The 16,514-nt window shown below is 36.6% G+C and overlaps 1 protein-coding gene across 1 annotated transcript in view; it reads right to left on the bottom strand.

The window, feature by feature from the left end:
* Positions 1-1,213: 1,213 nt before the first annotated feature.
* LOC144959882 (xanthine dehydrogenase/oxidase-like) overlaps positions 1,214-16,514 on the bottom strand; it is a 54,703-nt gene continuing 39,402 nt past the window's right edge. The window contains 9 exon segments of the mRNA XM_078893079.1: positions 1,214-1,316; positions 4,851-5,018; positions 5,519-5,686; positions 6,525-6,611; positions 7,640-7,754; positions 8,123-8,175; positions 9,499-9,573; positions 11,244-11,372; positions 12,328-12,423. Of these exon segments, the coding sequence (XP_078749205.1) occupies positions 1,266-1,316; positions 4,851-5,018; positions 5,519-5,686; positions 6,525-6,611; positions 7,640-7,754; positions 8,123-8,175; positions 9,499-9,573; positions 11,244-11,372; positions 12,328-12,423 (942 nt within the window). The 3' untranslated portion in view covers positions 1,214-1,265.

The following is a 16,514-nucleotide window of genomic DNA, read 5'->3' as shown; positions in this document are numbered from 1 at the left end:
GTTCAGTAGTGCAACATCCACTAAACGTGATCAGAACACTTTACAAGCATTCCCTATTCAATAGCAACACTTACCATATGGGACGGGACATGACGCCTTTGAAGCGATGATACAATTTTTTTTTTCGGCAGCTTTTAAACGCTGGTAAAGGCCAGTAATTCATTTTACACCCTAGTATGATGAGAGAATGTAACTGAAGCGTCTTTTCCAAGAACTCAACAATGCACCATTCAGAAAGGGACTCAACCCCTGGAGCTTTCGGTGTGAAGACGAGTATCATACCACAGATCACATAGCCGCCCATTACGACGTGGGATAGGGTGAACGAGATTACTTTCCTAATGACTGAGCGCCAGCTTTTGGTTTTGCTTTTTCGTGTGAGCCTCGCCGTAACCCTTTACCAGTACTTGCATTTAAATAGTAAAACCCCTTGTTTCAACTTTGTTTTGTAGTTTTGTGGTATTTGAAGACTTTATATATATGTCACCTCTCAAAAATCATTTAATAGATTTGAAGTAAATTTTCTAGACGTAAAGTAAAAAGTATACTCGAATGACACACATGTATACAACTATCGAACGCTTTGAGATGAAAAAAATAATTATTAAATATAGAAAGTTTGAAGTCACAAAAAACGATAGGGGTGGAAAGAAAGAGGGAGTGGTATAGATAGATAGATGGATAGATAGATAGATAGATAAATAGATAGATAGATGATAGATAGATAGATAGATAGATGATAGATAGATAGATAGATGATAGATAGATAGATAGATAGATGATAGATAGATAGATAGATAGATAGATGATAGATAGATAGATAGATAGATGGATAGATAGATAGATAGATAAATAGATAGATAGATGATAGATAGATAGATAGATAGATAGATAGATAGATAGATAGATAGATAGATAGATAGATAGATAGATAGATAGATAGATAGATGGATGGATGGATGGATGGATAGATAGATAGATAGATAGATAGAAGATAGATAGATAGATAGATAGATAGATAGATAGATAGATAGATAGATAGATAGATAGATAGATAGATAGATAGATAGATAGATAGATAGATAGATAGATAGATAGATAGATAGATAGATTGATGAATAGATAGAGAAAGAGAGAGGGGGGTGCGGAGAGGGAGAGAACAGAAGGACAATTTTTCAAACATTTCTTTTAAAATCAGCCTGCTGTAGCTTGTAATTTATCAAATGTCAATGTTCATCATCTTCAAGCATGCTTCCAATTCCTATTTACAAGTTGACAAACCAAGGTTTGTAAGTTTCGGAATCTGCAATCGGGAACTGAAAAAAAAACATCAATTACAAAAATTATTTAACAGCGAAAAGATTAATAATATATGAGTGGATATTTATGGAATAATAATTTGGCCAAAGGATTAGACGTTTATTTTAGTGTTTCTAATTTTTAAATTCAATTAAGTTGCGTGTGGAAGAGTGAATGGCTTTTTCAATGTACCGAATGTGCAGACAAATTAGGTGCCAAGGAAAATTCCTGACGTCTACCGGATATTTCCTATTGTATTGAACGCACCAATTTACACTATACATATACATGTGTGCAATTTATTCTTCAATTATGTTACACAAATTTTGTTTAGCTACTTACTTGTTTTTAAATTATCTTATTTGGAAGAACCCCAATCCCAACATGTTGGTCGATGACATTTTTGACACGAAAAAATTTAATGAATACAAGCACATATTTCACAAAGGCAATCAACCTGTCAATTGTTGATGTTATCTCAACAAATCAACCAAAAAAAGTGTGACAATGTTGTAAATTTTAGTACCGTCAACTGGGGCTACTTAGGCCACCAGGGGTAACTTAGGCCACTTACTGAAAATAAGATTGCTTATTTTTAAAGATAAAATACATGTAGCTTTTATCTTTTAAATAATTAGAACCCAATAGATCTAATAAGCACTCATAAATTTAACTTTTTTAAAAGCAACCTTATTTATTCTACTCAGTGGCCTAAGTAACCCCGGATGGTCTAAGTAACCCCGGATGGTCTAAGTAACCCCGGATGGTCTAAGTAACCCCGGATGGCCTAAGTAACCCCGGATGGTCTAAGTAACCCCGGATGGTCTAAGTAACCCCGGATGGCATAAGTAACCCCGGATGGTCTAAGTAACCCCGGATGGTCTAAGTAACCCCGGATGGCCTAAGTAACCCTGGATGGTCTAAGTAACCCCGGATGGCCTAAGTAACCCCGGATGGCCTAAGTAACCCCGGATGGTCTAAGTAACCCTGGATGGTCTAAGTAACCCCGGATGGCCTAAGTAACCCCGGATGGTCTAAGTAACCCCAGATGGCCTAAGTAACCCCGGATGGTCTAAGTAACCCCGGATGGTCTAAGTAACCCCGGATGGTCTAAGTAACCCCGGATGGTCTAAGTAACCCCGGATGGTCTAAGTAACCCCGGATGGTCTAAGTAACCCCGGATGGTCTAAGTAACCCCGGATGGCCTAAGTAACCCCGGATGGTCTAAGTAACCCGGATGGCCTAAGTAACCCCGGATGGTCTAAGTAACCCCGGATGGTCTAAGTAACCCCGGATGGTCTAAGTAACCCCGGATGGTCTAAGTAACCCCGGATGGTCTAAGTAACCCCGGATGGCCTAAGTAACCCCGGATGGTCTAAGTAACCCCGGATGGTCTAAGTAACCCCGGATGGTCTAAGTAACCCCGGATGGTCTAAGTAACCCCGGATGGTCTAAGTAACCCCGGATGGCCTAAGTAACCCCGGATGGCCTAAGTAACCCCGGATGGCCTAAGTAACCCCGGATGGCCTAAGTAACCCCGGATGGTCTAAGTAACCCCGGAGTAACCCCGGATGGCCTAAGTAACCCCGGTTGACGGTACCGGGGTGATTGATTTTCATAACCTAAATTCAATATGTTTAAAAAAGAAAGTACCAGCAATACAAAATAACAAAAAGACGTATCGTGATTTGTTAATTTTGAATTAGAAACTTATCAAAACGATTTGGAAATTTTAACATCTATGAACAAAATTCTGATGTCAATGACCTCTATATAGAAAAATAATGGCTTACATTAAATATTGAAAACAGAGAAAGGTCAAAGCAGCTGGGAAAAGTTTTAAAAGAGCTGGAATGAGGTGGGAAAAGTAAAAAAGAAATCTAGTTGTAAATATTTTCTAGATAGATGTGTTGGAAGGCAAAACAACAAAATGTATGGCCTACAATAAAACCTTATTCTATCAAAACATCAAGGATCCGGCGCCCTAAAATCATTCATACAATGGGTGATAAAATTGTAAATGATACGCAAGTAGTGTGCTAAACATTCAACAGATTCTTTGTTAACGTTGAAACTGACAATGGAAGAAATGTTGTCTTTAACGACAAAACCCATCCTAGCATAACGGCAATTAAAGAGAACTACCCAAACTTAGTGTTATTTGAATTCAAAGAAACTAACAAAGAAACAAAAATAGTCACTTGTATAGATGACAAAAAAGTAACAAATGAAGATAAAATTTCAGTAAAACTTCTATGAGTCAGTGCCCGCGTAGTAACTAAATATTTATATAACATAATAAATGTATCAATCAGAACAAATTTTTTCCCAGACAAGCTAAAATGAGCACAAGTTACTGCCCTTTTTAATTAAAAAATTGATCCCTCGACATAGAAAATTATATGCCCGTTTGTATTCTACCAATCATTTCCAAAATTTTTGAAAAAGTTCTCCTCCAACAATTATCAGATTATTTTGAAACAATCTTTCACGGGTTATTTTTGTGCATTTAGGAAAAGAAATTGAGTGTCAGACAAAAATTCGTTCATTCATTCAAAAGTCTGATATCACGTCGCCCAGCAACGGCGGCCATCATGGTTCTAAACAAATACAATCGGTACATTTACTCTTCATGCTGGCGAGACCTTTTCATATGTCTTGTGATCAGAATGCGTAAAAGTCAAAACATGATCAGATTTATAATGTTTTTTTACCCTCTGGATTCGCTTTTATGCTCGTCGGAGAAATATTTCAAAATGGCATCCGCCATTGTTTCGATAATTTAGAGCCAGTTACTAAGTTACCATGCGTCATTACGAGGGATGTGACGTTACGACTGTTGAAGCGTATTGCGGATAAAACAACCAGACACTTTGCCAATGCTTGGAATTCCATATGGAAAAGTTGGATATATTGATTGTGTGAGAAATCCTGGGTTACAGAAAGGTGAGTCTTTGGTAGGTCTATGCGGATGGGAAGTGTGACTATGTTGACATCTAAAATAATAAAAGGGAAAATAAATGAACAAAGCTTTGTACTGATCACAACAAGAAATGAAGCTTTGTACTGATACCTTTGTCAATTTCATATCTTTTATAATTTTGAAAATGCTAGAGTAATTCCTTGTTTCAAAGGCCTTTACTCAAGCCAATCGGGCCCAATAAAAGTGTCGAGTTTTTGATAAACATTCAAAGATATCCTTATATTTTCATTCGATGCCATGTTTTACTGGTTTGCAATGCTTTGTCAATTTGATAAGTATTTATAGTCCCAACTAAATCTAGCCTTGAATCTAAACATGTATTGATAACCCCACAATATCAATACATATATAATGTTTATTTTTAAGTTGGATCAGAAACGCCTCCTTCAAACATCGGCTATTTTACAAAGTTTCAAACTTAGAGGTCTCAGGTGTAAGACTTTTTGACAAGACAGAAGGCGAAGTCTCGTGGTTGAAACATTTGGCAAATCTGGATCATCAAACTAAAATTTATTTTTTTCATGTTTTTCGTAAGTGTACAAACAAAAATTCTTGGAAATCTACCTACCCGTTTACTGAATTCATCAGAGCAGGCCATACGGATTGCAGCTGGTACTGCTGGGCTGTTCAATGGAAACACGACTCCTTCTCCGGCATCTCGTCTGGCTGCCTTGATGGCATCCTTGATGGCAAAGAACACGGACACAGCCAATAACAAAGGAGGCTCTCCGATGCCCTGACAGAAGACACAAATTTGAAGTTTCTTTATTATTCTTTGTCAGATAGACTGGTTGACATATTTTGATCAAAAAAGATAAGATCAAAGAAAATACAATTCCAAATAATTCATCCTCAGGGGAAACATTTCTTCAGGGTTTATTACGAGAAAAATAACCAAAGCGTCAAAAACTGAGAATTATGAGCCAGGTTTCTGGCTAGGGAAGAAAAACAAGATGCTAGGACTCGAACTCGGGTCTCCTGGATAGATGTGCAATGCCTTATCCACTCGCCTCTCACCCCCATTATTTGATTATTCATCTTAACTACGCCACTACCACATCATCTCATTCATCTGTGGTGTTTCAATCATCCTGTTTTGTTGATAAAGGGGAAACCCGAAACGTTCATTTGATCTGTTTTTGTAATTAAATTGAAGCATACATTCAACTTTACGTTATTATTTATTTCTTCGAGCTTCGAGCAGCAACATTTACACTACTGGATTTTTCATAATACCTTGGATGCAAAAACAGTAGAGGGGTTGACGCTGTCTTCAATAAGAGACACGTTAAATTCCAAAGGAATGTTTCCAAAAGACGGGATCTTGTAGTTGCCTGGTCCTTGGGTTAGATGGAATCCACTGGGCGTTACTTTCACTTCTTCAAGAATGAAAAGACCATAGCCCTGAAGGAAACATAGAAGCAGAATAAACAAACGCGAATGTCATAATCTGACATTTATTTGATTGATATAACTTGGTAAGACATGTTTTCTAGCATTTCTTCTCACTCACTTACTTACTCTATATATTTGACTACTTGCCATATGTGCGCTAATGCTTGTATTTTATACAATTAAATGTTATAGATTTGGAAAAAAGTTTAATAAATGAAAAAAAAATTAAACTTTCTAATCTATTTTTCAAAAAAGAATCATATAATCAGAATCACACCACGATAATATAATGATAAATATACATATTTTCATATTCAAAGTGAATATCCATAAATTCAGCATACTCATTGCGATTTACAGTGCTTCGTGTATTCTCCCATTAGGGCAGCTAAATTCCATTCCATACAGTACAAGAAACCTAAAAGACGTTCTTTCATATTAACACTTACACAACATAAATCGCCACTGCTGGGAGTCAGGTATTCGTTAACAAATGTCTGTGTGCTAGAAACGTAACGTTAGTGAAGTGCCTTAGCTAAAGACGCAATATCGGGGACAGAGTTGTTTTTACGGTCCTTGTCACCCATCATGTCAATAACCAGGCTCAAAATTTATTGATCCTCTTACAAGACCAGTTGAGCTACAGACGTCATTTAGTAGATGTTTTCAAGTTTAGGAATTTGGTATTGCTTCTTAAAGTTAAAATGGGATAAATCATGATTAAAGTAAAAATGATGATGATGATGATGATTATGATGATGATGATGATGATGATGATGATGATGATGATGATGATGATGAGGGTGGTGATAATGATGTAGAACATTATTATTATCATCACAAGTACCTGCATAAAAGACCCTTCAATCTGTCCAACATCAATGGCTGGATTTATACTTTTACCAGCATCTATTACAATGTCTGTTCTGAGAATCTGTTGGAAGCAAAAATTGTAAGCGGATTACAGCAGACACTGGTGTAATATAAAATTCGGAAAAGATGTGAATGAAACAGTGCCAGGCAAAACTGAAAGAAAAAATACAAGAAAAAAAGCATATTATTTTTAAAAAGCAGCCTACCTAAAAAAAATTACAATTAATAAAAAACATCCCAGAAAATACATTTGCTTCAAAGAAAATATACAAGAAAAAAAACATGCCAAAAAACAGCCAGTCTCAAAGAAAATTACAAGTATAGGGAATGAGATTAGCGGAAGAGTAGCGTCCCTTGACTGGACGTCACCCATAGTTTGTGACGTCACCGGCGGAAAAGTTATTAGAGAGAGAACGTCATGTTGGTTGTGCGCATGCGTCTCTCGTCCTCGCTCCGATCATAACCAACATGACGTTCTCTCTCTAATAACTTTTCCGCCGGTGACGTCACAGTCCAATCAAGGGACGCTACTCTTCCGCTAATCTCATTCCCTATAAAGAAAACTATCCCAAAAAATTAGCCTGCCTTGAGATGGGAAATACTTTTTTTTTGTTTTTAAGGGTTTGGCGGTGCTTGCGACACATTTCGATTATACCAGCGCCGGATAAGAGGAAGTAAATAGGAAAGTCGAACAATCCTCGAATCACAATTTAAGCACCCAAGAACAAGTAAGACAAAGGGGATTTGTTCACGTGTGGAATTTTGAAGGACAAGTTTTCTGGCCAAAATTATGTGGTGTTTTTTTTTTAATGAGTACGGCAGTACAATAATATGTGATTTTATAGGGAATGAGATTAGCGGAAGAGTCGCATCCCTTGATTGGACGTCACCTTACAGAGAGAACGTCAATTTGGTTTTGAAGTGTCTCAAGCCGCTTTCACCGGAAGCGAGGACGAGAGACGCATGCGCACAACCAACATGACGTTCTCTCTCTAATAACTTTTCCGACGGTGACGTCACAGACTATGAGTGACGTCCAATCAAGGGACGCTACTCTTCCGCTAATCTCATTCCCTATAGCTCTTATACCTTGTGATCGCCAGTGAGGCAATCGATCTGACCCTCTGAGCAGGCAGCTCCAAGAGTGAAGTAAGAGAACGGTTTCCCCTTTTGTGTTTCAAAATCGTATCCAATTTCTGGGACACTGTTGAATATAATTTAACATTTGAAATAAGTAATATTTCAGACCCATTAGGCTGATTGATAGAGCTGGAGTTTATCCTGATCTCTATAGCGAGAAAAATTCAATAACAATTGCTTTCAACCCTTTGGATAGAACGTCAGTCTATCACAAAGAACTTACAAACTTAACAACAAGGAATGAAGTGAGTAGAAAAGTGCCAGAAGACAATAGAGGAAAAAAACATATATAATTTGTCTACCTGTAGGCTAAATTTTGTTATTGTAATTTTTAAAAAGATTGCTAAATGCATAATAGTTTTAAAAAATACTAAAATTGGTTTATATACTTTCTGTTTGGAAAAAGCTGAGAAAGAAAAAAGAAACATTTACATGTAAAATCCAGTAGCTGAAAGCCCAATTCTTGCGAAAAAAGCTGCGTTGACCTAATTGAAGATAAAAATATGTATAAACAAAAAAACAAAATGGTCAGGTGGATTTATTTATCAATGGCATAATAGAATTCTTGAATAATATATTTCTATTAAATCATCATAGTTCGCAGTATTTACATAACCATATATTCACCATCATCATCATCCTCATCATCATCACCATCACCATCATGGTCATCATCTTTATTATTATCATAATCATAATCACCATCATCATCATCATCATCATCATCATCATCATCATCATCATCATCATCATCATCATCATCATCATCCTCATCATCATTATCACCATCACCATCATTATTATCATTATTATTATTATTATTATTATTATTATTATTATTATTATTATTATTATTGTTGTTGTTATCAGTATCATTATGATCATCATCGCCGTCATTATCATCATCATCATCATCATCATCATCATCATCATCATCATGATCATCATCACCATCATCATCATCATCTACATCATCATCATCATCATCATCATCTACATCATCATCATCATCATCATTATCATTATTCTTATTCTCATCATTATTATTATTGTTATTGTTATCATTATCAGTATGATCATCATCGTCGTCATTATCATTATCATCATCATCATCATCATCATCATCATCATCATTATCATCATCATCATTATCAGCTACATCATCATCACCGTCGTCAACATGGTCTGAATGGAGGTTTTCCTTTACCTAAAGCAGTAATAACAGCAATTCTGATCGTGCTTTATTGAAAATTTTTCATAAAATAAATGAGGAGGAAACTTTTTAAAAACTGCTAAGTCACATTTTCAGCATTCACAAAAAAATGCAATCTTTTGTCATTTAGATAGTGACTTAAAGAAGAAAATATGTGTGTTGTCTGCCTCATAGAGCAATACTTATGATACTTATGGATACTTATGGATTGTTTCCAGCACAGGTCCTTATAGGTCCTCTTCGCCAGACTCTATTTCTTCATTGTCTTTGTGATTTGAGTTTTAAATTATTTACGTTTTAATATTCTGACTTATTTTCTATCTAGACGAAACTTATCAGGTACTGTAAGTCATATCCCAAAATATTAAGGAAAACTGTTATTTGAAAACAAGTAAAATTCGTCATAAAAGAGTTAAGGGCAACGTGTACTTACTCGCAGGTCTGATAACTCGAATTGTTGTGTTGGAAATGCCCTCAAACCAACGTAAAATGTTATCCATTACAACAATGTCGAAAAACAGGCCCATAAGTGCGTTCGGTTATCAGACCTGCACATAAGTTGACGTCGGTAAAGGGGAGTATTATGATTACCCACCCATTCCTGTCATGTTCCCTGTGGATTCTGTTTTACAATCGGTTCGAGTCGTTTTCTCAGTTTTTCACATGCAATCTGAGAAATGTAACCAACTTTTAATTTTGTTTTAAAGAAACAGATTAATATCGACAAGTAGATAAATGGTGCGTTTCCGTTGATTTACCATGATAAATGTGTTTCAATTTTCATAATTCTTACAGTGAGCATTTATAGAGCGCAACATCCACTAAAAGTGCTCAAAGCGCTTTACAAGGTGTCCCTGACCAACAGCAACACGTAACATACAGAACGAGACAAGACGACGCCTGTTAGGCGATATTAATTTTTTTTCAGACACAGACAGCGCTGTTAACGGCCAGGTACTCATTTTACACCTGAGTACGGTGAGAGAATGTGAGTAAAGAGCTTTTTCCAATGACTCAACTGTGTGCAGAGCGAGGCTCGATCCCAGGACTTTCCTATCCTAAAACGAGTGTCATACCACCAAGAACACATAGCGGCCATCTTGATACATGTATATTATGCACGCCATATAGAATTTCATTCCATGTTATACAGTACAAGTCCTTGAGGAGTGTGCTTTTTATACTTTCACTGTGTCAAGAGCTTCTTACTATTTTACGCCTGAATCGAGTGTGTAAAGGGTTTTACACAAGGACATAACTGTAGGGCCAGAGGTTTTCATCAAAGGCATATCATATACATATAAATAATAATAATAATAATAATAATAATAATAATAATAATAATAATAATAATGATAATAATAATAATAATAATAATAATAATAATAATAATAATAATAATAATAATAATAATAATAATAATAATAATAATAATAATAATAATAAGCATACTCTCGAAAAACACGCATTTTAAATTTTGGCAATAAAACTCGTACTTCAAATATTTATCGATAAAAATTACCCTCATCCTGGCAAAAACTCGCAAACCTGGGACTTTGTGAAATTATCATGCTCATTGTTGTAATGGAAACACTCCCAAACCAACGCAAAATATTGTCCACTACAACAATGTTAACTCACTCAACCCAAACACCGACTATATCCATAGTTTACCCGGGTTACTTTTACCCCATGCCTATTTATTACATTTTTCTGAGACTAGTTATAGGCGTAGTATCAAAGCTTATGTTTATAGTTTTTACATGTTTATGATAGATGAATAAAACTATCTATGTACATGCCCATTAAAAAAAAAAACATTTTTTTCCAATTTTGAAAAGTAGCAAAAATGTCTAGGATTGAGTGAGTTAAAACAAGCCATAATTATGTTAGGCTATCAGACTTGTCAACATGTGAGACTTACAGGCTGTAAATTCAATTTTCATCATCTAAAAAAACGTGAGCATCCATAGAACGCAATACCCACCTAAACGTGCCAAAGCGCTTTCCAAGAAGTCCCTGGCAAATAGCAATGCAGGACAAGACATTACGCCGGTTAGGCGATATTACATTATTTTTCCAACAGAGGTACTCTAGGTAACCTGGGTAAACAGTGGCGTTAAAATACTGTTTGTACGCTGTACGTCGGTAATAACTGACTCTTGTGACTTACAAAATTATTTGTGCACGTAGAAAGACGTCCTTTTGAACATCTCCAAGAAGGTTTGAATGCAACAGTTCCATATAAATCAGACAGAACATCTTGAAATGTATAATCTATGGGTTCTAAGTGGCAAAGTAAAGAATTTTAAAGATCTCAAAAATACACTGTGTACCTACCTTGACAGCCATCCCGTAGAGGTCTGTGCTTAGACTAGCTGCTGTAGGTGATGTGTTGGGTACTGTGTTGGAGGAGGTCTCACTGATGTGTATCAAGGACATTGGAACATCAAGGACTTCACTGGCAATCTAGAGTGACACAATGCTATTAATAATTGATGTAGCCGTGTGTTGATTTTACTGAACAATTTGGAATAAATAGCATTGTGAAATCGAATGTAAGCTTCGATTTAATATACGAAAACAGATGAAATGGACATTTCGGGTTCCACTTTATCAACAAAACAGGATGAATGAAACTCGACAGACGATTGAGATAATGTGGTAGTGGCGTTGTTAACATGAATCATTCATATCTCTCTCTCTCTCTCTCTCTCTCTCTCTCTCTCTCTCTCTCTCTCTCTCTCTATCTCTCTCACTCTCTCTCTATCTCTCTCACTCTCTCTCTCTCTCATTCTCTCTCTCTCTCTCTCTCTCTCTCTCTCTCTCTCTCTCTCTCTCTCTCTCACACTCTCTCTCTCTTTCATTCTTTCTGTCTTTCATTCTTGCTCGCATAATTCTTATTCTTTCCAGTTCAGTTGTTAAATCATTATGAAAATCTTTCCTATTCCTTTACAGGTATTGATAATAGGAAAATAAATTCATGTAGTGCATATTCCGATAGTAAGATATATATTATTAAAAACTGATTGGTGGTGGTGGTGATAGAGTAGTAGTGGAGTAGTAGTAGTAGTAGTAGTTAGTAGTAGTAGTAGTAGTATGTAGTAGTAGTAGTAGTAGTAGTAGTAAGTAGTAGTAGTGGTAGTAGTAGATAGTAGTAGTAGTAATGGTAGTAGTAGTAGTAGTAGTAGTAGTAGTAGTAGTAGTAGTAGTAGTAGTAGTAGTAGAGTAGTAGGAGTAGGAGGAGGAGGAGGAGAGGAGGAGGAGGAGAGAAAGAGGAGGAGGAGAAGAAGAAGAAGAAGAAGAAGAAGAAGAAGAAGAGAAGAAGAAGAAAAGAAAGAGTAATAAGTCTATGGTATACAAAATATACGATAGGTATGAAGGAACGAACTATCTACTTTTCATTGATTACAAAAACAGTTACTTGCGCTACTTTCACATTTAGTCCCTGGCCCATCTCAGTACCGCCATGAGCAATCCATATGGAGCCATCACGGTAGATGTGAACAAGGGCACCAGCCTGAAATGTATAAAAGTTGAATTAAATTTACTATTTAATGCTCATCTCCTCATTATCTTTATCATCATTACTTCTAGTGCTTAGGCCACTGGGACCCCCCCCCCTCCCCCCCCCCCTTTGGGAGTTTATGCCACTATGTTTTTCAAATAATAGAACTTATTGGCCATACAAATTCCACTGTTACCGTAAAAATAAGTGTCATTTAAGAGAGTTATGGCCCTTTGAAAAAAGTGAGTTGTGTCCCCTTGCAAAAAAGAGACAACATTTCTTTCAAAGGCTCATGAGACTACAATATTAATTCAAATATATGCAAATTGGGTATCAAACTGAAGGAAATTGAATATACTATCAAAATATGTGCACAAGCTTTCAATTTGTAAATATTATATAGATTCACAGAAAGTTGAAACAATTTGTCAGTAATCTCATGAAGTGTCATATCTAAACTTATGGGCTATTTCAGTGTTTTACACCAAAATTATTTTAAATATGGCCAAAAACAGCATGTTCATTAAAAATGTAGCACTGAAGAAAGCTATGGCCCAAGCCTCAACAACAACCTTCATATTTCTACGTCACAGGAAAAACTAAAAGTGTACGCAACCCTTAAATTTTTCTCCACTTTGTGGGATGCCAAATTCATCATAATTTTCATTCTTTTTAAACATGGTATTGATGTCCAGTTGTCACATTTAAAAGTAAGTTGAAGGAGTGGTAAAAACAATAGATATATCATGAAAAAAGACTGATTTGTTCACAACCCAAGTGAAGCATCATTACCGAAGACTTTTGAACGAAATCGCATTGTTATATTATGAAGAATAATTGATACTCAAAAGGGATTCTTGATTCAAGATGCAGTAAGTACATAAAAACAATATCCTTATGTGTTTTGCAAACATGCTTTACTCCTTAACAGTTTGCACTGCTCACCAATTTATTACATATCCTCATCATCAGTAGCAAAATCCTCTTCGTCCTCTGAAGTGTCGTCAAGGAAATCACTGTCAAAGCTATCACTACCATCCTCGGCATATGTATCTTCGTCAGTACTGGTGCAGCTTTCTTCATACACAATTTCCTGCAACTTATCTGGAATGAAAGCATCTTTGAACCACTGTACTTCCAATTCATTTGCAGAATTTCTCTGCCAACCGTTATCCTCTGGTTTTGGAATGCTAGGATTCTGGAACACTGCATTCCTCCAAATGAGAGTTTGAAAGTTGGCTCTTAATATGTGCAGTGACAATACTTGACTACAAGGAGGCATCTGACACAGATCAATTCCACCACTGCATGAGATGGGACCTTTCTTTCCTTTGAAACGCTGGCGAACTATGTCATACCTCACTTTGTTGACACTTGTGCATGAGGTTTTGCCATACAGCTTGCACACAAATGACTCTAACATCAGACAGTCATTACTCGAAACAGCTGCTGATGTTCCAAATCTGGAGAACAGAATTCTAAGATCTTCCTCCTTTTGAAGAAATTTTAGAGCTTTCAGCTTTCCTTGCCCAGCAAAGCAACTTGTTGTGTCACAGCCTGTGAATGCATGGACACCAAGTAATGCATCACACATCTGTTTAGACAAAGTCTTTGCTATCTGAGAGACATTGATTTGTCGCCTGTTGTTGCCACAGCCAGTATCAAAAATCAGGGTCTTTCCAATTGTCTCTGAGAATGAAAGGAGAAGTAAGAAGACATCCGTGTCTGGTGATCTGACAACAATTGTTTCACAGTTTGGTTGGCGGGAAGCATATTGACAGTGCAGTATAATTCGTGTGTCTGCCTCTTCCTGTGATGAGTAGAGATCAAGACAAGGTACAGCTGTGGTAAATTCATCCGTGTCACTGTAAAGTAAGGTGCATCTCTCTTCACAGACAAAGAAGATTTCCCTGTTTCTCAGTTTCTTTGCATTTTCGTTACTTTCCCATTCCTTGAGGAGAAACCTGATAAGGGATCTTTTGTTATCAACGCAGCTGAGAAATGATTTCCAACGTCTGGGCACTGTTGTTTCAGATCCTCTTAACAAGTATGCATTATCTTCAGAAGATCCTCTCCTCAATCTCTCACAACCTTTGATTGAATCTTCTATGTAAGTATCAGTCACAAAGTGTACACAAGCTGCTTGTGGTAAGGAGGAAAATGTAAGTTTGGCTACTTCACCAAATGTATTTGGGATTGCTGACAGAGTTTGTAACAGTGCATTGCCATCAACAATGTAAACGGTGTTTGTTTTTTTTGCATAATCCTCGAACATTAATGAATTGTCAGGCGTGAGCTTGTGCAACAGAGTTGCTTAGTTGGTCTTCAGAGGTAAACCATCTGATGAAGCCAGCGACCATGGAGTAGGTGTTAGAGGATATTGAAGAACTTTTTGAAGATCAACACTGTGCTCTTGGGACAAAACAAGAAGCTGGCCAAATAAATTTCTTTGTGCCTTGATTTTGACCACGTTCATGTCTTTTTTCACTGTTACCACTTTCCTCAATGATGCAAATGTCTTGGTCTTGTTCCTTTCTAATGGCTTGTAAAATTATACAGTCTTTTCCTTTAGTCTGTTTTCAACAAAACTTTCAAACAATCTTTTTCCTGTTTTTTCCACGGCTAGCAGGTCATCAGCAACATCCTCTTGCACTTTCATTCCTGAAGCTAGACTGACCAGACCATCTTCAACTTCAAAGGGATTGATAAATGCTGAAAATGCCTGGAGAATCTTTTGCACTCGCTTTTCACTTTGTCTTTTTTCTGCAAGGCTCAATTCTTTGTGGGTGTCTATATCCATACAGTTGTTGTTGCTGATCACTCTTTGGGTTGCTGATACATATGCTGCTCGATTGTGTCTTGTTACACTCCAACGGTAATAGCTTGGAAGACTCTTGCTGAACCCAACAATACCTCCTTTTGTCTTTGCATGTTTGTTTATTGTTTGTTCAATGGTCATATCAACTGCTATTCTTCCAGCAGGCGTCCTTGATCTGGAGACACTAAATCCATTATCTTGTAACATTTCTTCTGCCCCTGGGTGGGAATGAATCAGGTTGGCTAGTGACACAAAATATACACTGAGATACTTGGCATAATTGTGGTGATTCATGGTAAAAAGCAGTGGGCACAGTTCTTTTAAACAAGATATATGAAGAAGAAAGTTGTTTGTCTTTGTAGCTCGCAGAAACTGGAGGAGAAGCCAAACTCTGTCCATGTATTGGATCCAGTATTGTGCAGTTTTTCCGTACTTTCCTGAGCGGACACTCTCTTTGAAGGCTTCATACTGGGAAAATAACTCAGCATACACAGTTGACTGGAGAATTTTATTAGTTGTATGGCTTGAAATTCCTTCGGTGAATTCCTTTATGTAAGACATGAGGTCTTTACTGAGTTTTGAATACGTGTCCTGCTCAAATTTTGCAAGCAGAAGCCTCTCTAGAGCCTCCAAAACAGACACATGCACTCGTATAGCCCTGTTGTAGTTCTTTCCACTCATAACCCTATCCATAGAACCATGTGCACATATCCCTGCTTCAGTCACAATTTCTTCAAAACCAGATCCACTTTGGAGCTTTCCCAGGGAACCAAGATATGACATTATGGTGTGAAAGACACCCAGGTGAATAATGACTGTTTTGTAAAGCTGTGGGTTTTGCCAGACAATATCGTAAGCTTTCTTTGCTACAGCAAGGTCAAATGTTACAAATGTATATGGCTGACCAAGCTCTTACACCAAAGGATACACTTTCAGAAATATGTGTTATATGCCCATTAATCATGCCTGAATTGTGCTAGTACAAAATTCCTCTTGTTTATTTATCACTGAAAGGAAGCAAATACACTGTAATATATATTTTTTTCATATTATAGAGAAAATGTCTATCAAATATTTAAAAACCCTATATAGCTTTGTAAAATATTTTATGATATGAGGCAAAAAATGAGAAATGACAATAAAATTCCACTATTTATTGCATTTGAAGCAATTTTAGGGTGATAAACAATCATTTTATGCACAAAAATGAGTTCACGAAAAATTGCACCCGATGACCTTTCAAGGGCCATAACTCCTGTAAATGATACTTGAAAAAACTGTAACA

Source organism: Berghia stephanieae, chromosome 1 (genome assembly GCF_034508935.2).
Source record: "Berghia stephanieae isolate SIO BIC M18660-M18661 chromosome 1, UCSD_Bste_1.3, whole genome shotgun sequence".
Taxonomy (NCBI): Eukaryota; Metazoa; Mollusca; class Gastropoda; order Nudibranchia; family Aeolidiidae; genus Berghia; species Berghia stephanieae.
Note: the sequence above shows the minus strand (reverse complement) of the source record. Positions and strands in the feature narration are given on the sequence as shown.